The sequence below is a fragment of the Carettochelys insculpta genome, chromosome 18 (genome assembly GCF_033958435.1).
Source record: "Carettochelys insculpta isolate YL-2023 chromosome 18, ASM3395843v1, whole genome shotgun sequence".
NCBI classification, from domain to species: Eukaryota; Metazoa; Chordata; order Testudines; family Carettochelyidae; genus Carettochelys; species Carettochelys insculpta.
This window is the reverse complement of record NC_134154.1, coordinates 454,758-478,178: the sequence shown is the minus strand read 5'-3', so window position 1 is coordinate 478,178 and position 23,421 is coordinate 454,758. Positions and strand designations below refer to the sequence as shown.

The 23,421-nt window shown below is 54.4% G+C and overlaps 1 protein-coding gene across 5 annotated transcripts; it reads left to right on the top strand.

Annotated features, from left to right (window-relative positions):
• Positions 1-643: 643 nt before the first annotated feature.
• Positions 644-21,864, top strand: LOC142022860 (uncharacterized). 5 transcript variants are annotated; one of them, XM_075013135.1, is made up of 17 exons: positions 644-706; positions 1,704-1,781; positions 2,264-2,452; positions 3,234-3,256; positions 4,777-4,880; positions 5,171-5,203; positions 6,822-6,910; positions 8,049-8,175; positions 10,055-10,168; positions 10,527-11,027; positions 13,280-13,393; positions 13,653-14,153; positions 15,613-15,726; positions 16,033-16,533; positions 18,612-18,725; positions 19,065-19,565; positions 21,518-21,864. In XM_075013135.1, exons 1-17 carry the CDS (start codon positions 644-646, stop codon positions 21,715-21,717), a joined length of 3,366 nt encoding a protein of 1,121 aa, XP_074869236.1. In that variant the 3' UTR covers positions 21,718-21,864. The 5 variants fall into 5 exon arrangements, with proteins under 5 accessions (XP_074869236.1, XP_074869235.1, XP_074869237.1 ...); XM_075013134.1 differs by having other exon boundaries at positions 4,774-4,880; XM_075013136.1 differs by having other exon boundaries at positions 2,264-2,479; positions 4,774-4,880; positions 13,653-13,799.
• Positions 21,865-23,421: the final 1,557 nt, after the last annotated feature.

The window sequence follows — 23,421 nt, the reverse complement described above, 5'->3', positions numbered from 1 at the left end:
GTACTACACCACTGGTATTTATGAATCGCAGTTCAGAGCCAGTTCTGCTACTGCACCGGCCCTGCCGTACGTGTGCTGGGAGCCAGGCGCTGGGGCTGCCGCACTAGAGAATTAAACCAGGGGGATGTGCCCGACGGCTCTTTAACAGGCGGCGCAGGGAGGGGACCGGAGCCCACAGTCGCATCTCGCCTGCCTGACCCCGGACTGCTACTTCTGCCCGTCTGTCACTGCCCCACCCATGCCCCGGAGAGCATCGCCCGGCCCCGCCCCGCCCCGCCCCGCCCGCACCCCGGAGAGCATCGCCCCACCCGTCCCGTCCCGCATCGCCCGGCTCCGCCCCGCCCGCACCCCGGAGAGCATCGCCCGGCCCCGCCCCGCCCCACCCGTCCCGTCCCGCCCCGCATCGCCCGGCTCCGCCCCGCCCGCACCCCGGAGAGCATCGCCCGGCCCCGCCCCGCCCCGCCCCGCCCGCACCCCGGAGAGCATCGCCCGGCCCGGCCCCGGCCCGCAGCGCAGCGCAGCGCCCCAGCGACGGGCCCCGGTGCGGCCGGCGGCGGCCGGGAGCCGCAGACGCGCTGCGCGGGGCTGGCCCGGGCCAGGGGCCGCCCCTTCCGGCCCCCCCCCCTTTGTGCGCGGCGGAGCCATGGCCGGGGCCGGGCGCTCTGCGCGGAGGCTGCTGCAGCCCTGCGGCCGGCGGGGCAGCGCGGTGGGCCGGGGCGCGGGCGGCCGAGACACGGACACGCGAGGGGCGGGGCCGGGCCCGGGGCCGGGCGTCAGCAGAGACCTGGGGCCAGGGCTGGGGGTCAGAACCTGGGGGGCTGGAGGTTGGGTGCCTGGGGGGTCAGAGCCCGGTTGTGGGGGTGGCTGGAGGTGGCGTGTCTCGGGGGTCAGAGCTCAGCTGTGAGGTGCAGGGTGGCTGGAGGTGCAGTGTCTGGGGGGTCAGCGCCCAGCTGTGAGGTGTGGGGGTGGCTGGAGGTGGGGCACCTGGGGGTCAGAACTTGGGAGTGACTGTAGGGGAGGTGCCTGGGGGGTGGGGTTAGAGCCTGGCTGTGGGTTGTGGGGGTGGCTGGAGGTGGGGTGTCTGGGGGGTCAGAACCTGGGGGTGGCTGGAGGTGGGGTGCCTAGGGGTCAAAGCCCAGCTGTGGGTTGCAGGGGCAGCTGGAGGTGGGGTGTCTGGGGGGGGTCAGAACCTGGGGGTGGCTGGAGGTGGGGTGCTTAGGGGTCAAAGCCCAGCTGTGGGTTGCAGGGGTGGCTGGAGGTGGGGTGTCTGGGGGGTCAGAACCTGGGGGTGGCTGGAGGTGGGGTGCCTAGGGGTCAAAGCCCAGCTGTGGGTTGCAGGGGCGGCTGGAGGTGGGGTGTCTGGGGGGTCAGAACCTGGAGGTGGGGTGCTTGGGGGTCAGAGCCCAGCTGTGGGTTGTGAGGGAGCCTGAGGTTGCCGCTGGCGGCTGAGGTGTGTACAGTTAATTGCCCATGCTAGGGGTCTTGGCTAAGGGTGTTGGGTGAAGGGGACTGGGGTGCACTAGGGCATCTATGTGTAAAACCTGGTCCCCACCCCCCTCAGACCAGGTGTTGAAGTAAATTGCCACTAGTAGATTTGCATCCCAGGGACTGTGCTGGGGCGTCCCCAGGGCAGGCTGGGCCTTGATATCCAGCGGTTGTGAAGCTCTGTGTGACAGTATGTAACCATCCCCTTTGCTGTCCAGGAGGCCCCGGGAGAGTGCCTGGCCCCTCTGCCAGAAGCTACCAAAGCCAAGGTGCAGCAGCAAAGTGAGGAGCTGCTGGTAGGTACCCCAGCCCCTTGGGTTCACCTGGGATCAGAGAGTCCTGAGTGACATGGTGAAGGAGGCCCATCCTGCCACTTCCACTAGAGCCCTGGGCGCTGGGGGACCATGCCGTCCTTTGCGCACATGGGGTGCTCTGCTGAGTGGTGTTAGCCCAGGGACCCAGCTGGCTGTTCAGATATTACGGTGACCGGAGTTTCTTTTCAGCACCTGGAGATCATAGGCAGGAAGGAGAGGAAATGTGGGCTGTAGGCAGGGATGGGGAGTTGAGACATTAGATAGGGTCCGGGGAAGGCGAAAAGTTCCCCTGTGAGCAACATACAGCTCACCCCTGTCCTGATGCCTCCCCACTTCCTGGCCTAAATGAACTCTTCCCCAACACCATGGCAGGAGATCCTGCATTCTAGCAAATAACGCCCCTGCTTCAGGAGGCGATTTATGCTTCCCCTTGTGTTTGCTTTGCTTTCTCTCTGTGGTTGCAGAATCAGGCAGCAGCTGAGAGGCAGAAGCTGGTCCAGGAGTGGCAGGAGCTGCGAGAGTTCCTGGAGGAGCAGGAGGACCTGCTGCTGTACCGTCTGGAAGGGCTGGAGAGAGCCATTGTCCGGAGGAGGGATGAGGCCATCTGCAAACTGTCCTTGGAGATCTCCCTGCCCCGGGAGAGGGGAGAAGAGGTGCTGCCCCTCAGCCAGTTCTTTCGGGTTAGACTGCGTCATTGCAATGGTCACAGGCAGTGTTTCTGTAGGAGCCTCTGAGTCCGAGACTCCAAAGCACTTTACTGAAGTGGGTCAGGGCAAAGCCCCTAATTTTACAATGGGGAAATTGAGACAGGGAAGGGCAGAGCCCTGGCCAAGATCATGCAGTAAATGCTCTGTGTCCCATTGCATTTGGGCTTGATGGTGACATCCCTTCCCTATCAGGCCCACAGCCTCCAGCACCCCAGGTGAAGAGGTGTAATGGAACAGGAGGCTTACAGGGCTCTCAGCACCAGTGTTCCCTGTGAGCTGCGCACTTGTGCAGCGGCTGAGGACAGATTGCAATACCACCCAGCTGATTAGCAGAGTGCCCACAACCAGGTTTTGTTTCTCTTGGTGGTGCACAGTCACACATGCCCCCATGCAGAGAAGAGCATTTATTCTGCACACACAAGTTAAAAATCCATACGTGGGTGGAAAAGATTAGAGGGAACATCGGTCAGCACTAGTGGGAATTTCAGTCTCCAGACAGATTCATATTTTCTCCCTGTAACGTGCACAGGCAGAAGCTTTTCCCGGTATCACTGTCCTGACAGGCGTCCTGGGGATAGTAGCTGTTCTCTGAACACAGAATTCCCCTGTTGGAAACAACTCTACACCCCAAACACCCAAGACCCTAATGGTGACTGGGCTGGAGGGCACCAGGCCTATGCCGCCAGGGAACTCCCCTCTGACTGCATCTCCCTTCTCTTCCTCACAGGGTGCTGGAAACACAGGGATCAGGTAAGCCCCAGAATCCATTTAACTACCTCTCATGCTCAATTATGCCTGAAACTATGGGACCGTGGCTTGGCGCCTGTGATCATGTCTCACCTGGTAGCTATCTCACCAGGAAGAGTCTGTTGCTGTCTGACAGCTAATGACGTCCCACCAAGGCTGTCAGACACGGGCCAGACCTGGCTTGTCTGGTATACCAGTGTGGCCACATCACAACCTCACAGTATGCAAAGTCTCAGCTTTCAGTTTTATTCTAAGTTTTTAGCCCTCCTGGTTGCAAAGAAACCCACCCATTACAGGCAGAGATGCTGTGGCCTGTCTGATTCAGCAACAGCCTGAAGCCATGCCTCAGCGGGGGGTGAGCTCCTCTGTCCTCTGCTCATCTCGCTGGCAGGTCAGCCAGGGATGTCAAATCCCAGGTAATTGGTTACAGGTGAAGTGCTAGGTATATCAGGTTAGGTGATTGGGTGGGTCAAGTGCCTGGGGAGTAGCCCTCCTGCTGCAGATAGGAGCTGCTCTGGCTGGGTTGGAGCATCCCTACTTGCTGCACCAGCCAATCCTGCCCTCTGGGGCCATTGCGGATGGGGCTACTCTGGCCCGCCGGAGGCCCTGTGGAGCAGAGGGTTGCCCCATCCCACACCTCTTAACTGGTTAAACTTTATCATCCCTAGTGTCAGCTCATACGATGACAATGTTCTGCCAGCATCTAATATTCCATGGCTGATCAGACTAGTGCAGTAGCGATTGAGCAGGTGTGGTGCCCTGGCAGTTGGGAACAGGGAGCTGCTGCAGGGAGTGGAGAACAGTGGAGAGCTGTGCAGACAAGAGAGAGAACTAGAGAAAGGAGGGTGGAAAGAGGGAAAAGAAGTAGCAGTGGCAGAAACCCCAGCGAATGTGGGAGGAGGGCAGGTTCCCATGGGGTGCTCTTGATTCTGACAATAAAGATCGTAACTAATAGTAGTAACTGAAAAGTTTAGTGCTTATGCAAAGCACAGACTTGCTACGTGCCCTGGTACGCGGGTGTCCCAGGAGAGCGTGGGAGTCATGCCCCGAGTGGAGGGCTGTCTGGAGTCCTACGCTTGTGCCCTGGTGGTAACAGGAAGAAGAATTTGGCCATCTTCCCCATAGGGTTGGACACCCCAGGGTTCTTGTTTCTGCTGAAAGGCTCAAAGCTATTTGCATGAAAAGGCCCAAGCTCACTCCCTGCTGAAGACCTGGGCACTCGCTGGGGCCATGTTGAGCATGTGAGATGCCCCTTCTCTGGGCCCTGTCTGCTCCCTGTCCTCATAATCCCAGTGCCAGTGCCCCTTGTTACTGGAATAGCCCGGCATGGGAGGTAGCTCAGCGCCCCCGACGAGGAGTGCATCCCAGGGAACACCTGACCTGTCTCCATTTGTCCTTGAGTCCATCTCTCTGGGCCGTGGAGAGCACAGGACTGAAGGTAGTGGTCTCATTGGAGCTGTGCTCATCTCAGGCTAAAATCTGGTGTGGGTTCCATTTCTCAAAACACCCCATTCTCCCAGCAGGCCAGTGCAGCAGCCAGAGACGGGGTTTGCGGCGCTGGAGAAGAAGCTCAGCGATTTCTCTCTGAAAAGTGTTGTCCTGCAGGAGGTGCTGCTGGGATTCAGAGGTGAGGGGGCATCTGGGAGGGTGTCCCCTTGCGTCTGACTGACTCTCCCCAGGCTGGAATCAGGCATCCAGTAATGTGCTGCCCTGACCCCTGGCTCACAGCCCTGCGCAGCGAGTGTTCCTTCCCCAGGGGCATGCCTGTGGGGCTGGCTCTGCCTGCAGTCACTGAGTTAGCATGCTGGGGCTGTGTCACCATCTCATAGTTAACAGCAGTTACCGTAATACCCACTAGGAACAGCCCATGAATGTGAGGGCCTGAAATCTCACCTCTCCCGTCCTCTCCTTCCCCAGAGATGCTGCGACTGGAGCTGGGGGGCGACTCAGGTATGTTTCTCTCCTGGGTAGGCTATGTGGGGATTTCAGACCCATAACCACATTAGGCATCTGGAAGCTATTGAACAGTGTAAAGCAGGGTGAACACCCCCACCCAACACACTGCCCCATTCACTCTTCCTGTGGCATCAGGTGGGGATTCAAAGTCAGTCTGGGTCTGCGGTGGGTGGCGGGGCGGTGGGAGGAGGTTGTCTTCAGAGAGGAACGACCCTTCAGAATGGTGTGAAGTAGATGACAAAAGGATGAAATGGGGTGGCATCAGTCTGTCGGGCAGCTTCCTGAGTGGCTGATCGTGGCCACATGAGGGCAGCCGAGCCTCCGGAGTGGAGAGATGGAACCCAGCTGTGCCCTGAGTAGAACATGCCCCTGAATAAGTGAAACCAGGCTGGTGCCCTGCGTGCAGAGTGGCTGGGCCTTCCCTACATGGCATCTGGGATCATTTGGAATGAGATGGGAGCTGTTCTCGGGCATCCCCGCGTCTCACTGTTCCTCTCGATGACCCCTTTTTTTGGCCAAGCCCTCACATTTACCGTGAATGTCCAAATAAAACATGTGTCATAGCTGAGCCCAAATACCTGGGTCTGTGTGTTTCAAGAGGCTGCCAGAGAAGAGTTGACCCTGAAGATGTAAAGTGGCAGGCAGGGGCGAGTGAGTCTTTGCTTTAGATCAGGCGTGTCCAACCCGCGGCCTGCGGGCTGCATGCGGCCCTGGACAGCTAGTAATGCGGCCCCCCAAGATCGTAAACTTTTAACATTATTATGTGATTTATGTACATTAACTATATTATATATTTTATATGCGGCCCAAGACAATTCCTCTTCACTCATTGCGGCCCAGGCAAGCCAAAAGGTTGGACACCCGTGCTTTAGATCATAACACTGGTAGTAGTTCAAGGGCCCAGCTGATTGCCTAACAAAACAAACCAGCAGTCATGTAGCACTTTAAAGACTAGCAAAATAATTTATTAGGTGATGAGTTTTCGTGAGGCAGAGCCACTTCTTCAGATCTGGGTCTGCCCCACGAAAGCTCATCACCTAACAAATTATTTTGCTAGTCTTTAAAGTGCTCTGTGACTGCTGGTTTGTTCCATTGGAATGCAGACTAAGACAGCAACTGCTCCGTGACTGTCAGTAGACTAGATAAGTCCTTCTCTTCTGTTTCTGCTGGCTGTGAATGGGAAAAGGACACAGGTCCAGCTCCCTACTCTGGACTTCCCAGGTGCAGCCACACCTCTGCGACAGTGTGGTCAGTGGCCAGCCCTTGGGTCTCACTGGCAGGAACTTGGGGGGGCAGGGCCAGGAGTGTTGCAAAACAAGGGAAGATTTGAGTCGGGTGAGACGGGAGCAGAAGGCGGGTGCCCTGATGACAACAGCCAAGTCCCAGCACCCTGGAGGTTGACAGTGAGTGCCTGGCAGCTGGGAGCAGAGCCATGGCACCCAAGGGACCCTGGTGAAGCAGAGCCCCTGGGGATGGAGGGGAGGGGCAGGGCAGTGGCCAGGTGCTGAGGGCCAACATTGACTTCCCCTGGCCAGTGACCCTGGGAGAATATGCTGTGAAAGTAAGAGAAGCTGTTCTGAAATCTCTCCAATCCCCCTTCTCCCCCTGTCAGGCTGCCAGGCACCGTCCATGTTTCGCTCCAAATGGGACCAACCTCCCAGGGGATGGGGAGGGGAAACAGCTGCAGCGGAGCCGGCTCAGGTAGGGACTGCGAGAGTGTTGGTGACTGAATAGGGAAGTGGACACAGAGGAGGTGGGAGCGTCCATGGTTTTTTCCGGGGGCAGGACAGGGTGTGTTGCATCTGCTGGGACTCAGATTCCTAAGGAACAGATGTATGGGGCTTGAGGGAGGAAGATGCCCTATTTATGGGACAGGAAACACATCACTTCCCAGACAGGGCTGGGGGAATTCCCTGACTGCCAGAACCTACTCACCCACACCTAGGACAGTGGTGTCCAAAAGAAATTCACCAAGCGCCTTTCCACACCACGGCCCCAGCCAGGCACCCTATCCTGCCTCCCAGCGCTGCACCAGCTGCGCCACCCTGAGCCAAGAAGCTGCCTCCCCGGCTGCACCACACGCTTGTTTCACGAGGTAGTTCGACGTGTTCGTGGAGGGCACTCTGTGTGTGCGGCTCCGATGAGCCACATTCGCCACATCATGCTGTCCAGCTCGCCACATGGCCAGTGGACATGGTGCTGAACACCGGCGCTAGGAGATGTGAAAGGCAGCCAGTGGTGGGCCCTGCCCCTCTCATCCCACTGCTGGCAGCGAGCAGAGGATTTGGATTCCCTCCGGGAGCTCATTCTCCTGTATCAGCCTTTGCAGCCAGTGTGTGAGGCTTCAGAATGCCCTGTTCCCCTCTGCCTGCTGGGTGGGATGAGGGTGTCTCTCTCCCCTCCTCCAGGGCCTCCTGAGTGGAGTGCGGGTGAGACTCTGCTGACCGTGCCTCCTGGAGCTTCCATTTGATGGGCCCTGCTCCCTGGGACTACAGGTTGAACCTCTTGTCCAGCACCCTCAGGACCTGACTGATGCCGAATTTGCTGGGCCATGGAAGGTCAATATTGTCTAGTGCATCACTAGCCCTTCCACTGCTGACTGGGCTTTTAGGAGGCATTTAGGGTAAAGTACAGCTAAATACCAGCCCAGAGCACCGAGACCCAACAAACAAACTTTTTGGGACCTCAGGAAATGTGGTCACACCCTGATAGGTGGTGGTCCAGCTAACTAAAATCGTGCCAGATGCTGCTGGACGAGAATGTCCTAGACTAGAGGGGTTCAACCTGGGTTCGGATGTGCCTGGGCAGCAGGTGCTGATGGGGGCTCTTGCTCTTTCAGGGGCTGGTGACCTTCGAGGAGGTGGCCGTGTATTTCACCAGGGAAGAGTGGGCTCTGCTGGGCCCCACTCAGAGAGCTCTGTACTGGGACCTCATGCAGGACAGCTATGACACTGTGACCTCACTGGGTAAGGAGCCCTGTTCCTGGGTTCTTACATGAGGGAGTGACTGAAGAGTTAAGTCCCTGTCACTGTCATAAGGGCACCCTAATAATGCCTTCTTTCTGCCGCACGCTGGCATGGCAGTGACAGGCATGGTAGCCCTCTGCTGCCAGGGACCTCTTGGGGCGCAGAGCACGGGCTGTATAGCAGCTGTACAGCAAGTCAGAACTCGGGTGAGGTTTTGATGTAAAGAAGAGAAGCTTCCCATAGCCCTGGCTGACAGTCAAACACCGAACTCTGCTCAGACCATCTCCAGCTTGCAAAATGTTTCCACCTCTTCCCCCTCCCCAGCTCCGAGGATTCCTTCTGAGTCATTGCCTTCATGTCTCCTGCCCTCACCACGAGCCCTGCAGACATGGTGTGTACCCTGCTGGAGTGCTGGCAATCCCCTGGGCAGAACACATCTGTGGGCATGTTTGCTGACACAGCCTGCGACACAGCACTGAAATGGGGCAAAGTTGGTCCTTCAGGGTTCATGTGCACCTCCCATCATGTCCCAGCTCTGCAAAGCGGCTCCAACTAGTTCTTCCACTGTCCAGTTACAGCTACAGCTGACCCAGTGTGTTCAGCTGGACGTTGGAATTCCTGTCTGTGGGACACACTAGCTAGGTATTTGTGTAACATGCAGAGAAAACTGAGGTACATGTGGAATTCATGCAAAATGCTAAAATAAGCACAACTTCCTGTTTTGTCAGACGGCTGTAATCACTTCCCGAATGCACACAGCAGGTGGGTGTCAGCTGGGGCTGTGCACTGGCAGACGACAGTGTGAGCTTCCTATCGGGGTCCTTGGCAGACGGTGGAGCAGGGACCACTGGAGGGGATAAGTTTATGGAGTAGGGGTAACGCTGCAGTACCCTGCAGCAGGGAGGGCTGAGGACAGTGGGAGGAAGTGGAGTGGATGTCCTAGTGAGTGATGGGGCTCTCCCTCTCTTTCCATTCCCTTCCCAGTTTGTCTAAGCTCTGCCCCGCCCTCTCCTGGAGTGCATTTCTGCAATTCTCACTTTCCTTACGGAACCCTGGGCTACCATGCCCAGCATGCCAGTCAGGGTGGTGCAGACGCTGCTGAGGGACTGGGATCAGTCATTCTTGTGACAAACGCTCCCTTGGTTTGAAGAAGGCTGTTGGACTTCGCAGTAGGAACCAGCTGAGGCAGTCTCCGAACCATTGGCAATTACAGACATTGTTCCCCTTGTTAGAGATACCTAAAGCCTCTGTGTCCTTACTGCACGTTTGTCAGTGAAACTTCTGTCGTTGGGGGCGTGAAAACTTCACCCCTTACTGACAGAGTGTTTTCTGAGGGAAAGCAACGGCTCACACCAGTCACGCTGCTGCCACTCCTGGCAGGGAAATCTGGGGTCTTGGGGTCTAGGTGGTAAAGGGCACAAGTGGTTGAAAGGCCAGACTCGTTCAGCAGCAAGGCCAGTTTAGATGGGCCATTGGGGAAGCACTTGTAACTACAGCTAAGTCTACTCTAGAGGGTTTTGTTCACAAAACTGGGGGTTTGTAAACAAAACTCACAGCGTGTCCACACACACAGTGCGTTTTGGCAACAGAAACTATAGACAAAAAAGCTGTGTAGACGGTCCGGGGGGCCCTCTGTTTTGTCAACAGAGCAGATCTAAATACTGACTAACTTCTATGTGTAGACATAATCTGTCCACAGAAGTTTTGTCAGAGCATCTCTTCCGACACCAAATTCTGTATACAGATGCTTCTAGTGTAGACGTAGCCTACAAGTGTAGTTGAGCTCTGGAATGCGATTGCAAGGCTGTTTGCAAAATCCCATTGTTGAAAGCTTTTGGGAACAGACTACACCAGTGATTGTTGACTTTCCTCTGATCAGGGTTACCAGTGTCTAGACCTGAAGCGATGTCCCAGCTGGAAAGAGGGGAAGAGCTGTGGGTCTCAGATCTCCAGGGCTCTGAGGAAAAAGCGATCCTGAGAGGAACCTGCTCAGGTGAGGAGTCATTAGACCAAGTCCGATGCCGTCTGCGCCTGAAGGGAACAGGCAGGATTCACTGCGACGCCCCTGAGAGCGCGCAGAGATCCCGATTGTCCCACGGCAGGTGTCATATCCTCAGGGCAGGTATTGCTCGCAGCATCGCTCGTGGCTTCCGATCCATCCTGAGTGACTCGCGGCAATAGCTCCCCTCTAGCCACCTTTAATCTGAGTGCTGGGGTGGGACGTGCAGATGGAGTTCATCCCCGCTTCTCACTCATTTCCTGATATTCCCCACCTCTCCGGCATTTGTGCTGGTTTCTTGTCCCCAGCTTCTTCACTTCTGGCTTCTGAGGTGTCTGTCTCTGTGTCTCAGGAGATTGCGGGAAGGTGAGTGAGACTGAGGGGCAGAACCCACAGCAGGAAGATGATGAGCATGTGGAACCCCCTGGGGAATGGTCATGCAGGACAGAACGGAACATGTCCGGAAGTAGTGAGGAGAGGCAGCAGGACAACCAGCCAGGTGAGAAAGTGGGTAAAACCAAGTGTGAGGAAAATCACCGGGGCCTCCAGGATACTGCAGCCCGGCAGAGGCTCCTTGAGGGAAAAAGCAAACACGTGTGCTCGGAGTGTGGGAGACATTTCAATCGACGCTCACACCTGGTTCACCACGAGCGCATCCACACTGGGGAGAGGCCCTACGAGTGCTGTGAGTGTGAGAAAAACTTCACCCGCCGCTCGGACCTCCTGAGGCACCAGAAAACCCACACAGCTGAGAGCCCCTATGGATGCTGTGAGTGCGGGAAAGCCTTCATTTACTGCTCAGACCTGCGGAGACACCAGAGGGTCCACCGGAGGCAGAGACCCTATGAATGCTGTGAGTTGGGGGGGAGCATCCATCGGGGTTGCACTTTTTGTATTGCCAGAGAATCTGCTGGGGAGAAAAACACCAGGAAATCCTTGTCAAGTTTTGGCAAAATGCACATTTTGTTCCCAAATATTTTCCTGTGTGTGGTCTGTAAGGCTGTTAGTGCCGTTTAGGTCTCGGCTGCCCAGGGCGGCTGTCTGCAGTTGTCCAGTTCAGCATTTGCAGGTAGTAGCCTGTTTTCCTTGACACTGGGAGCATGTTGGTAACCAATCAGCTTGTGAGTACCTGGAGGGTAAGAGTGTTGTGAGCAATGGACAGTATGGATTTGTTATGAACAACCCAGGCCAAAGCCACCTGGTTTCCTCCTTTGAGAGGGTCATTTGCTGAAGGGATTGTAGGTCAGCCTTAGATTTCTTGGATCTTTATTTTCGCACGGCTTTTGACACATTATCACCTGTCGCTCTCTGAAGGAAATAGGATCTAGATTAAATTACTCTAAGGTGGATGCAGAACTAGCAGCAACTCAGTCTTCAATCTGTCGCAAGGGTGATTTAAGTTAACAAGTAGGGAACAACTTTTAATTACAAGGATAGTTTAGAATGAGACCCCAAGGGATTCTGTGGACTTTCAGTTGGAAGTTTTTTTCCGAACAGCTTCGACAGATGCTGTTGGGGATGCTCTAGATGTACCTGCGTCTGCCTCAGGGCATGGGCTGGGTTAAATGATGTTCTGGTTCTTCATGTCTGCAGGTCTGACCTTCACCCTGCATTGAGGGGTTCTCATGCTCCTTAGCATTATGCCTGACTTGCTGTATTCCCTATTCCCTCAGCATGTGCTTTCCTGATAGTCCCCATTCCTTCCTGTTCTGTACTGTGCTTAGCCTTGCTGGCCATGCTCACCAGCCTTCTTTCCCTTCTCCCTACCTGCGCCAGGCTTTCCCTGTCTCAGAGAATTACCCAGGCTAGTCTGTAGCTTAACAAATAACAGCCAGTCTCATGGCACCATAGAGACTAAGACATTTATTAGGTCATGAGCTTTCGTCAGTAAAACCCACTTCTTCAAATGGAAATGAAGAGGGAACATTGGAAACCAGTGTTTAGAGTGGGGGTCAGGGAGCAAGGGGGAAGAAGTTACCTGTCACTAGTGGGACCAGTTAATGAAGCAAATTTAAGTAGGATGTGTCCCATTCTTGCCAATGTCAAAGGTAGGGCAATTGCCCTTGAAATGCAGAATATAGTTAAGATCTCTATTCAGACCAAGGTTAAAAGTGTCAAACTGGTAAATGAATACAGACGCAGATGTCTTCCTCTGTAATCTTGGGGTAGAATTCTGTTTTAGCAGAATGGCTCCTTTAAAATGCTTTGTTGAATGTCCAGGATGATTAAAGCATTACCCTATACGGGCATGTGTGTTCTCATTCCTGACGTTGGATTCATGTCCATTCGTCCTTTGGCACAGAGACAGTCCTGTTAGTCCACTGTACGTGGCAAAGGGGCATTGCTGGCACGTGATGGCATATGTCACATTAGTGGAGGTGCATGTGTCTGAGCCCCTGATGGTGTGGCTGATGAGTTAGGTCCAGTGATGGTGTCATTTTTATAGATATGTGGATAGGGCTGGCAACGGGGTTTGTTGCAGGGATAGGTCCCTGGGTTAGTGTCTCTGTGATGTAGTGTGTGGCTGCTGACGAGGTTGGGTGGCTATCTGCAAGCGAGGACCAGCCTGTCACTCGAAGTCTGTGAGAGTGAGGGATCATGTTCCACGACAGGTTGTAGATCGTCAGTGATGCACTGGAGGGGTTTAAGCTGTGAATGTAGGTGATGACCAGTGGTGTTCTGTTGTTTTTCCTTGTTGGGGCCTATCTTGACGTAGATGACTTTGGGTAATCATCTGGCTCTGTCAATCTGTTTCTTTACTTCCCCTGATGGGTAATTAAGTTTTACGTATGCTCGATAAAGATCTTGTGCATGTTTGTCTGTCAGTGGGATTGGATAATCCATGGGTCTCTGTCAGTAGGAAGCAGGGCCAAGGTGATTTCCCAGTGACTTTCAGTGATGGGCAGTGACTTTCCCTGGGTTCTAAGAGCTTCTTGGAGCTGGAGTGTCTGGCCGTATATGTGCCAGTGGAGCAGTGGGTACTTAGTCCCCTTATAGGCAGACTGCCTGGCAACCTTACAGCACCTGGAGCGAGCTGGCTGTGTTCTTTGTGAGAAGTGACCCAAGAACTCACCTGATCTCCCTTGTTGACTTTCCTCTGAGCAGGGTTACCAGCGTCTAGACCTGAAGCGATGTCCCAGCTGGAAGGAGGGGAAGAGCTGTGGGTCTCAGATCTCCAGGGCTCTGAGGAAAGAGCCATCCTGAGAGGAACCTGCTCAGGTGAGGAGTCACTAGACCAACTCTGATGCCGTCTGTTCCAACAGGCGGGATTCCCTGCCACGCCCCTGAGAGCGCTCTGAGATCCCGATTGTCCCCCAGCAGGTGTCATATCCTCAGGGCAGGTATCGTTTGTGGCTTCCTACCCATCTTGAGCAACTCGTGGCAACAGCTCCCCTCTAGCCACTCTTAATCTTGTGCTGGTTTCTTGTCCCCGGCTTCTCCCGCTCTGGCTTCTGAGGTGTCTGTCTCTGTGTCTCAGGAGATGGCGGGAAGGTGAGTGAGACCGAGGGGCAGAACCCACAGCAGGAAGATGCTGAGCACGTGGAACCCCCTAGGGAATGGTCACACAGGACAGAGCGGGACATGTCCGGAAGTAGTGAGGAGAGGCAGCAGGACAACCAGCCAGGTGAGACAGTGGGTAAAACCAAATGTGAGGAAAATCACCGGGGCCTCCAGGAAACCGCAGACCGGCAGAGGCTCCTCAAGGGAAAGAGCAAACACGTGTGCTCAGAGTGTGGGAGACATTTCAATCGACGCTCACACCTGGTTCACCACGAGCGCATCCACACTGGGGAGAGGCCCTACGAGTGCTGTGAGTGTGAGAAAAACTTCACCCGCCGCTCGGACCTCCTGAGGCACCAGAAAACCCACACAGCTGAGAGCCCCTATGGATGCTGTGAGTGCGGGAAAGCCTTCATTTACTGCTCAGACCTGCGGAGACACCAGAGGGTCCACCGGAGGCAGAGACCCTATGAATGCTGTGAGTGGTGGGGGGAGCGTCCATCGGGGGTTGCACCTTTTGTATTGCCAAAGAATCTGCTGGGGAGAGAGACACCGGGAAAATCCCTGTCGAGTGCTGGCAAAATGCAATTTTTTTCGTGAGTACTTTGGGTGCTTCCCACATGTGGCTTTCATGGCTCCTAGTGCTGTTTATCTCGCTGTGGTCTTGCCACCTCTTCCCCCCACCTCTTCCCCCCGCTTGTCTAGTTGTGCGTTTGCTGGTATTCCTTGTCTGGGTTGGAGCCGTAGAAATCCTTTCCACCGACACCTTTGTTGTACCAATCTCTCATAAGCAGAATGGGCAAACTTTTTGGCTTGGGCCATATTGGGCATGGAAGATGTATGGAGTGCTGGTGGGGAAGGCTGGGGAGTTGTCTCCTCTAAAAGCCCTGCCTGGTTTGGCCTCTGCTCCCAATTCTATTTTGTTCCATGGTGCACCAGGAACCCCATCTCCCTTCCAAGCCCTGCCACCCCTCACCCCTTGACTGAGCTGCCCAAAACCCCTCCTTCTCCATTCTGCTCCTGGCCCTCTGACCACACTTCCTGGAGCCCCAGGGCAGTCACTGGGGAAGCTGGTTCTGCAGGGCAGTGGGGCCAGAAGGAGGGGTGTTCTGTTTGCCCACTGGGCTGCCTGGGAGTTGCGCTGGCTCTGCCCAGCAAATCCATCCAGATCCCACCTCCTGATGGGAGCTTGGGGGCTAGAGTGACTGGCCAGACGTGGCCTGCAGGATGCAGTTTGTCCCCTCTGCATAAGGCTGAGGAGAGAGAAACCTGAACGAGCTTAGTGAGCTGAATTGTGTAAAACCTACCCAGGCCTTGTCTCTGTTCGTGTTTTGTGTGGGTAGCCAGTGAGAGAGGGCTATCCAGGCGTGCGCTGCTGCACTGGCGTGGACCAAGTACAGTGGTGTTTGGGCATCAGAGCACTTAGATCATTCAGCTGGTACTTAGAAAGTAGTGCTGACGGTGTGCAAGCTGCTGCTCTGTGATAATCCTGTGCTGCGCTGGAGCTGGCTGGGCCCTTGCCCTGGTAGCAGACAGCCTGAGGCTCCTAGGGACAGTCTGGTGGGGTGTGGGTGACCCTGCAGCACCTCACAGCAGGGGAAGCTGAACAGGAGGAAGGTGGGTGGGTGTCTTAGTGAGCGACAGGGCTCTCTGTCTCTCTCCCCTTCCCAGATTGTCTGAGGTGTCAGCCTCAGGCCTGTTCCTCCCTGGAGTGGGTCTCTGCAGTTCTCCCTCTCCTCACTGTACCCTGTACTACCTTCAGCACATCAGTTGTGTGGAGCGCAAACACACACACCATAGGGAGGCTGGGATCAGTGGTCATAGTGACAAACCCTCCTTCAGTTTGGAGAAGTCTGTTTTATTTTGCAGTAGGGAGAAAAGGTGAGAAATGCCCCATGAACTCATCTGAAGTCTCTTGTTGACTTTTCTCTGAGCAGGGTTACCATTGTCCAGACCTGAAGCGATGTCCCAGCTGGAAGGAGGGGAAGAGCTGTGGGTCTCAGATCTCCAGGGCTCTGAGGGAAGAGAGATCCTGAGACGAACCTGCTCAGGTGAGGAGTCATTAGGCCAACTCCAATGCCATCTGCACCTGAAGGGAACAGCTGGGATGTCCTCCAGCAGGTGTCGTATCCTCAGGGCAGGTATCGCTCGCGGCTTCCAACCCATCCTGAGCGACTCGTGGCAATAGCTCCCTTCTCACCTCTCTCATTCTGAGTGCTGGGACGGGATGTGCACACAGAGTCAATCCCTCTTCTCATTCATTTCCTGACATTCCCCCCGTCTCCAGCACTTGTGCTGGTTTCCTGTCCCCTTCTTCTACCGTTCTGGCTTCTGAGGTGTCTGTCTCTGTGTCTCAGGAGATGGCGGGAAGGTGAGTGAGACCGAGGGGCAGAACCCACAGCAGGAAGATGCTGAGCACGTGGAACCCCCTAGGGAATGGTCACACAGGACAGAGCGGGACATGTCCAGAAGTAGTGAGGAGAGGCAGCAGGACAACCAGCCAGGTGAGAAAGTGGGTAAAACCAAGTGTGAGGAAAACCACCGGGGCCTCCAGGAAACCACAGACCGGCAGAGGCTCCTCGTGGGAAAGAGCAAACACGTGTGCTCAGAGTGTGGGAGACATTTCAATCGACGCTCACACCTGGTTCACCACGAGCGCATCCACACTGGGGAGAGGCCCTACGAGTGCTGTGAGTGTGAGAAAAACTTCACCCGCCGCTCGGACCTCCTGAGGCACCAGAAAACCCACACGGCTGAGAGCCCGTATGGATGCTGTGAGTGCGGGAAAGCCTTCATTTACTGCTCAGACCTGCGGAGACACCAGAGGGTCCACCGGAGGCAGAGACCCTATGAATGCTGTGAGTTGGGGGGGAGCATCCATCGGGGTTGCACCTTTTGTATTGCCAGAAAAACACCAGGAAGTCCTTGTTGAGTGCTGGTAAGATGCACATTTTTTCCTGAATATTTTGGGTGCTTCCCATGTGTGGCCTTTAGGGCTGTTAGTGCTTGTTACCTCACTATGGTCTCAGGTTCCCTGGTCCGTTTTCCAGTTCAGCGTTTGCAGGTAGCCCTTCTTTTTTGACACCTGGGAAGTGACTGGGGCGTGTTAGTGACCAATCAGTTGACGAGTGGTCAGTGTGGATTTATCAAGAACCAGTTGTTACCATCCAAACTCACTTCCTACTTTGAAAGGCTTTTTGGCCTCAGGTTTTCCATGAAAGCAATCGAATTGCTGCATGTTCCTTTTGTATGTCCTCTGACATATTCCCACCTGCCAGTCTCATAGGGTGTAGGTGAGATTATTATATAATGGGCAGCACTACTAGGAAGACAGTACTCAAGGTTAATCAGCAGCAAAGATGATTTAAATGAGATGTTAGGGAAGTCTTAAAATGACCGGGGCAGATGAGATCGGAGGGGTCCAAGGGAGGCTGTGGAGGCCCCGTCGCTGGACATTTTTCAGAACTGCTGAGACAGATGCCTGTCAGGGATGCAGTAGCTGCCCTTGTTCCTGCCTCAGTGCCTGAGCTGGATTAAGTGACCCTGCAGCCCAACATTTCAAGGGTTGCTCCTCTGTAGCCTTCTTCATCCATGGGACAATGTCCTGACTCCTCTCCATTACACCCAGCTCGCTACATTCTTGACTCCTCAAATGGCCGCAGCCCCTGGCAGTGATTTGGGTAGGAGGAGGGAGGCAAAGAAGAGGCTCCTCCCCCCAGGGCACTATGGGGATTGGGCCTGTCCCCCTCTGGAGACGGAAACACATGGGAGCAGGCAGCCATTGTGTCCTTCACCTGCTGGCATTGAGTTGGGCATCGAGCCTGGCACAGTAGGTGGGACTTCGGGCTCTGGCCATGGGGCTCTGGGCTTTGGTCACAGGGTTTCATCCTCACCATGGTGTGCTACAGCCACAGGCCTTCAGGCTTAGTCCCTGGCTGCATGCCGGTGGGTGCTGCCAGGGCAGTGAGCACCAAGCCATCCTCTCCTGGTCCATCGCCCCAACCACCTACTGCTTCTGTAACCATCTCTTCATCTAGGGCTCAGTTTGTAGACGAGCTGGCTGGGGCTGAGTAGGTTTGCTGTGGAAGAAGTCTTATTTGTGTGTTACTGTCACTCAGTGGCTAGTTGGGAGGCTGTGAAGAGTGACATGAGCATCCAAAATGCACAATCGATTCTTACTGCCGCAGGCTACCAGCCAGCAAATCTAAAAAATACAACAGAAAAGCAAAAGAACACGTGAAGCTCCTTATCTGTGTTTGTATTCAGTTTATGACCACTAAAGAATAGAGATGACTATTGGGCTGCCAAAAAAAAGTCCAACATAAAGAGATTGCAATGATTTGGACAGGCACATGTGCATTTATACTTGTTTTTTTCTAAAGTCAATTGAGTATTTTAAGAAATATGTCACAGCCATCACCAGCAAAAGTTGGTGGCCTTGCTGTAAGGCTGACAAAAACGTGTAATAAGAACCACTGTCCTAACGCCTAACGCCGGTCCTTTCCTGATATCTGAGCCCCTGACACCCCACACTCAGCGATGTCTCCGCTCCTTCCAGTGTTCAGCCTCACCAGCTGCGCATGTTTGCCACCGTCAGTTTCCTGGTGACTGTCTCATTACCCTTGGGCCTCTGTCAGTAGGAAGCAGGGCCAAGGTGATTTCCCAGTGGCTTTCAGGGATGGGCAGTAACTTTCCGTGGGTTCTAAGAGCTCCTTGGAGCTGGAGTGTCTGGCCGTATATGTGCCAGTGGAGCAGTGGATACTTAATCCCCTTATAGGCAGACTGTCTGGCACCTTACAGCACCTGGAGCGAGCTGGAGAGCTTGCCACAGAATTTCAGTGCTTTGAAGTGAGCTGAGGTTGAAAAAGGCTGTGTTCTTTGTGAGAAGTGACCCATGAACTCACCTGATCTCCCTTGTTGACTTTCCTCTGAGCAGGGTTACCAGCGTCTAGACCTGAAGCGATGTCCCAGCTGGAAGGAGGGGAAGAGCTGTGGGTCTCAGATCTCCAGGGCTCTGAGGAAAGAGCCATCCTGAGAGGAACCTGCTCAGGTGAGGAGTCACTAGACCAACTCTGATGCCATCTGTTCCAACAGGCAGGATTCCCTGCCACGCCCCTGAGAGCGCTCTGAGATCCTGATTGTCCCCTCAGCAGGTGTCATATCCTCAGGGCAGGTATCGTTTGTGGCTTCCTACCCATCCTGAGCAACTCGTGGCAACAGCTCCTCTCTAGCCACCCTTAATCTGAGTGCTGGGATGGGACATGCAGATGGAGTTGGTCCCTCTTCTCACTCATTTCCTGACATTCCCCACCTCTCCAGCACTTGTGCTGGTTTCTTGTCCCCGGCTTCTCCCGCTCTGGCTTCTGAGGTGTCTGTCTCTGTGTCTCAGGAGATGGCGGGACGGTGAGTGAGACCGAGGGGCAGAACCCACAGCAGGAAGATGCTGAGCCTGTGGAACCCCCTAGGGAATGGTCACACAGGAGAGAGCGGGACATGTCCAGTAGAGAGGAGAGGCAGCAGGACAACCAGCCAGGGGAGAAAGTGGGTAAAACCATCGATTGCCAGGAAAGTCGCCTGGACCTCCAGGGAACCGCAGCCCAGCAGAGTCTCCTTCTGGTGGGAACAAGGAAGCATATGTGCCCGGAGTGTGGGAAACACTTCCGCAGCCGCTCCCATCTTGTTAACCATGCGCGGATCCACACAGGAGAGAGACCCTACGCGTGCTGCCAGTGTGGGAAAAGCTTCATTAGGCGCTCACACCTCATCAGACACCAGAGAATCCACACTGGCGAGCGGCCCTATGAGTGTGAGTGCGGGAAAAGCTTCATTTACTGCTCAGACCTGCGCAGACACCAGCGGATCCACACAGGACAAAGGCCCTATGTGTGCTGTGAGTGTGGGAAGGGTTTTCACCAGGGCTCTCACCTCATTTACCATCAGAGGATCCACCAGGGAGGGAAACGCCAGCAGAGCCTTGTCTAGCATTGGCACAACAGGGTTTTCCTGAGTGTTTTGGGTACTTCCCCCCACGTGGCTGTTACGGCTGTCAGTGCCATTCACATCACAGTGGCCTCCGCTCCTGCGGTGAGCTGTCCAGTTCTGCTGTGCACCTGATATTTCTTTGGGGGGAAATCCCAACCACCTTTTCTATCCGCTGCTTTGAGCCATTGGAGTTGCTTTGAGTCCTTAAGGAATGCATGTCAAACCCAGTGGAGGAAACCTGAATGAGCCCCGTAAACGGAGCATTGTGATAAAATCTAGCTGGGCCTTATCTCCATGGGTGTTTTATTTATGCTTCTTGAGCAAGCTATCCAGATGTACAATCACAGCTGTTTTCTGCACTGACCTGGCCCACATACAATAGTCTGGGATAGCTAGCATGTGTTCCCTCTACCAATCCTAATCTCCTCTACTTTTTCTAGTTTAGACCAACGTATTACTGTGATGTTAAAGCTGTTGTACATACAATTTGGTGGTAATGAGACAGCACTGAGTGAAACAGGTTTCAGTGAATCAGAGGAAAATACAACAGGAAAAATCTGTGGTCCCAATTCTGTGTCATTAGATGTAACCTGCTGTAGAATCTCATTCTATCTGAAGCTGACAACACCTTACTTCTCCGTGAGCAGTGTCGAATTTCCAGTTAAGCACAGTGGGCATGTTTCTAGCAGCCTAGGGTGGGTTCTCAGGTAAGCTTTAGCTCTCAGTTCCCAGGCTTTTTAGGAGTGCCAATTTCATTATTTTGGGCAGTGGTGCTGCCCCACTGCCGCTGGCCACAAGGCTCGGGAGCGCTTGGAAGGGAGCTTCCTAATCTCCTCTGCTCCCGGGGAGTTGCCCCACATACCTGTATCACATCATGCTCCCTCCCTTTAGATGATGATTGCAGCGTATGCAGAATTCTTGTCCGAGAGAGGCAGATTTTTTGTACAAAATGTGCTGCAGTTCTGCCTTTTGCCCTCAAGAAGCTGCTGTGGCCTCAGTAGCCAGACTGATGTGGCAAGTGGTGGCAGGCAGGTGGCAGGTGCATTTTTTCCTGAAGTGACAAGCTTCAGCAGCCTTCTTGGAACCAGGTTAGCAGGCAGAGCTTTCCACATAAGGCTGCTGGGGCAGTGGGGGGATGTGACAGTGCCACATGGGGATGTGGTAGGAGGCTCCAGGCAGGCTTCATGGGGACTCAGCTGGGGCACTGAAGATGCCATGCCTATGGTTGTGTAAGGTGTAAATCCAGCCGTGTCTGTCTGATGTCAACTCTTCTCTCTTCCTGAAGGCTGTTGGACACCCAGTGGTTATCAGTTTTCTGTGGCAGAAAGTAATTTAGATTTACTGTGGTGGTTGCTCCAATAGTCATTTCTTCCTTTATTTTTGGCCTCTTCTCACCGCACTCCCCGCCAGAAAAGAAAAAAGATAACATGGGAAAGTTCAAAGATAGCTCAGCCAACTGGCAAGACTATTTCCAGTTAAGGGGTATGTACCAAGGAAAAGGAGTGGTGTTAAATCTCTAATCTGAAGTGGTGAACATCAGCACACTGCTTGCTGCAATGAATGAAGTATCGGGTGCTCAGTTGTCTAAGTTAGAATTCTCCCAGATAATGGTGTGAGAGAATTCCACATTAAGGGACTTAGAACCAAGCAAAAAGCATTTGCCTGGCTAATCCTAGTATCTGAGAAACACTGGCTTTAGCTAAGCAGATGTGGAAGAAACAGAATGAGTGTTTTTATTGAACTCGACCTGCGTGATGCTGCAAATGTGTATACAGTGAAATCGGCATTCAGTGTGAGACAGCTGAAGACTCTTGCTGAATAGAAACCAGGCGCTTGTAATGTCTGTTTATTCCCATCCAGGTCTACCTCTGGTTTCTGAGTTAGACCTCTGCTATCAAATTAAAGAAATAAAGTGGGCATGTTTGAAGAAGTCATTCATCACTAGCACTACTGAGATTGCAGGTGGGTTAGTAAAGGATTCTTCTCCAGAGAAATGGACCAAGGTTTGGCAAGTGCTCAAACAGCCGATACCTAATTGCTGGTTGTCTCTGCAAAGGTGAAAGCTAGGGTGGTCTGCAGCCCGAGCAGAAATGTGTTGAGAACACAATTCTCTACTTCCGGGGCATTGGTTAGAGACCCAACAGATGCCATTGTTAGTTTGAAAACAGTTGTGCTTTACTGTTTTGAATAAAAAGTTTCTTCTTCGAGTGACTGTTTGTGTCGATTCCATTTATGCATGTGCCGCAAGCAGGATTGTCAGGTTTTTCCCCCATCAGTACCCATTGGGTCAGCCAAGGATTCCCTGGGAGTCGTGCCTTCGTGGCCGTGTATATCGGTCTCTCCCGCCTGTTGCTCACTCTTCCTTCTTACCACCAGTGACGGTAGTTGGAGCAGCTCAGTCTCGCTTGCTGCACATGCCTCCCAAGTTATTGTACATAGTCCTTAGCCTGTTGGAATACATCAGTTGGGGAATCTTCCCTGCCCTTGCTTTCCCCCCAGCCCGCAGCATGCCTCAATCCCAGGGCTCTAAGCTCTGCAATCAGGTCCTGAAGCCCATGCCATGGGATGACCAGCACAACTCCTACCTTGGGGAGGGTCATCAAGCAGATAAGCCGACACAATCTGCAGCAGTGTTAAGCCTAGAGCCAGAAAGGAGAGTGGGAGAGACTCCCCTCTGTAGCTCCTCCTAAGGGCAGCAGCACTTCGCCCACAAGTTGCAGCAGAGTCAGCACTGGCAGTCTCCACGCATCGTGGAGACACAGGCAGTGCACAAGACCCCTCAGTACTGAAAAAGACTCCACCCAGGAGCAGCAGCACCCTCTCTGGCATGTAGGCGTAGTCCCAGCGTGTGGCACCACTGATAGTCTCCACTGACACAGAAGATGAAGAGGGCAGAGGCTGCTCCCTAGCATGGTGCAGCAGTGGGACGTGTCTTGTGTCAGGACCCCCCAAACTCTGGTTTGCAAGTCCCACAGGCATTGACTGTGGCCATTCGCAGGGGGCCACCGAGTCTGGCACAAGTGGACTCGTCAGAGTCAGAGGAGATGGAGGCAGAACACCTGGATCTCCCTTCCATGCCAGACACGTTAGAAGTGGCGTGGGACATGATCCCAGCACCATAGCCTTCGGTGGTGATGGCATGAGCCGCAGCACAGATGTGGGGCCAGCCGCTACAGCCCCACTGCCAGTGCCTACAACATCCACGCTGTAGCCTGCCTCCAGGGCAGCAATGGTGGCACTGCAACCCGTGAGACATCAAGGGAGCCCGGTGCTGATGAGCCGTTGCTCCTCCTCACTGAGGTGCTGGTTCCTCACACCGTTGGGATCTGCCCCAGCTGGCTTTGCATCAGAAGAGCTGGAGGGGGAATCCTGTGCTTCCAGGGAGCGCGAGCATTGTTCCAGTTCTTGGCACCAATACCAGAGCTCTGCACCACAGCCTGTGCCACAGGTATTATGGCCTCCCCGGAGGTGCAGGCTGATGCAGTGACCCTTCTCGACCCAGGGGCTTACCACCACGCACAGAGTCCAAGCTCCTGGGTGGCCTCAGTACCACAAGAAACACCTTCAGACACAGCGGTTTCTAGAGACCCTGGGCAAGGGTCGTGTTGGGGGAAGCAGAGTTGAGGCAGCCCAGCTCACACGTGTGCAGCTGTCATGTCAGCCCAGGGCAGGAAGGGACACGTGCAGTGCCAGCACCAATCTACTGCCTCACTGGTCCCCAGGGAATTAGAGGGACAAGAAGATCCAGTTCCCCTTAGGTGGCC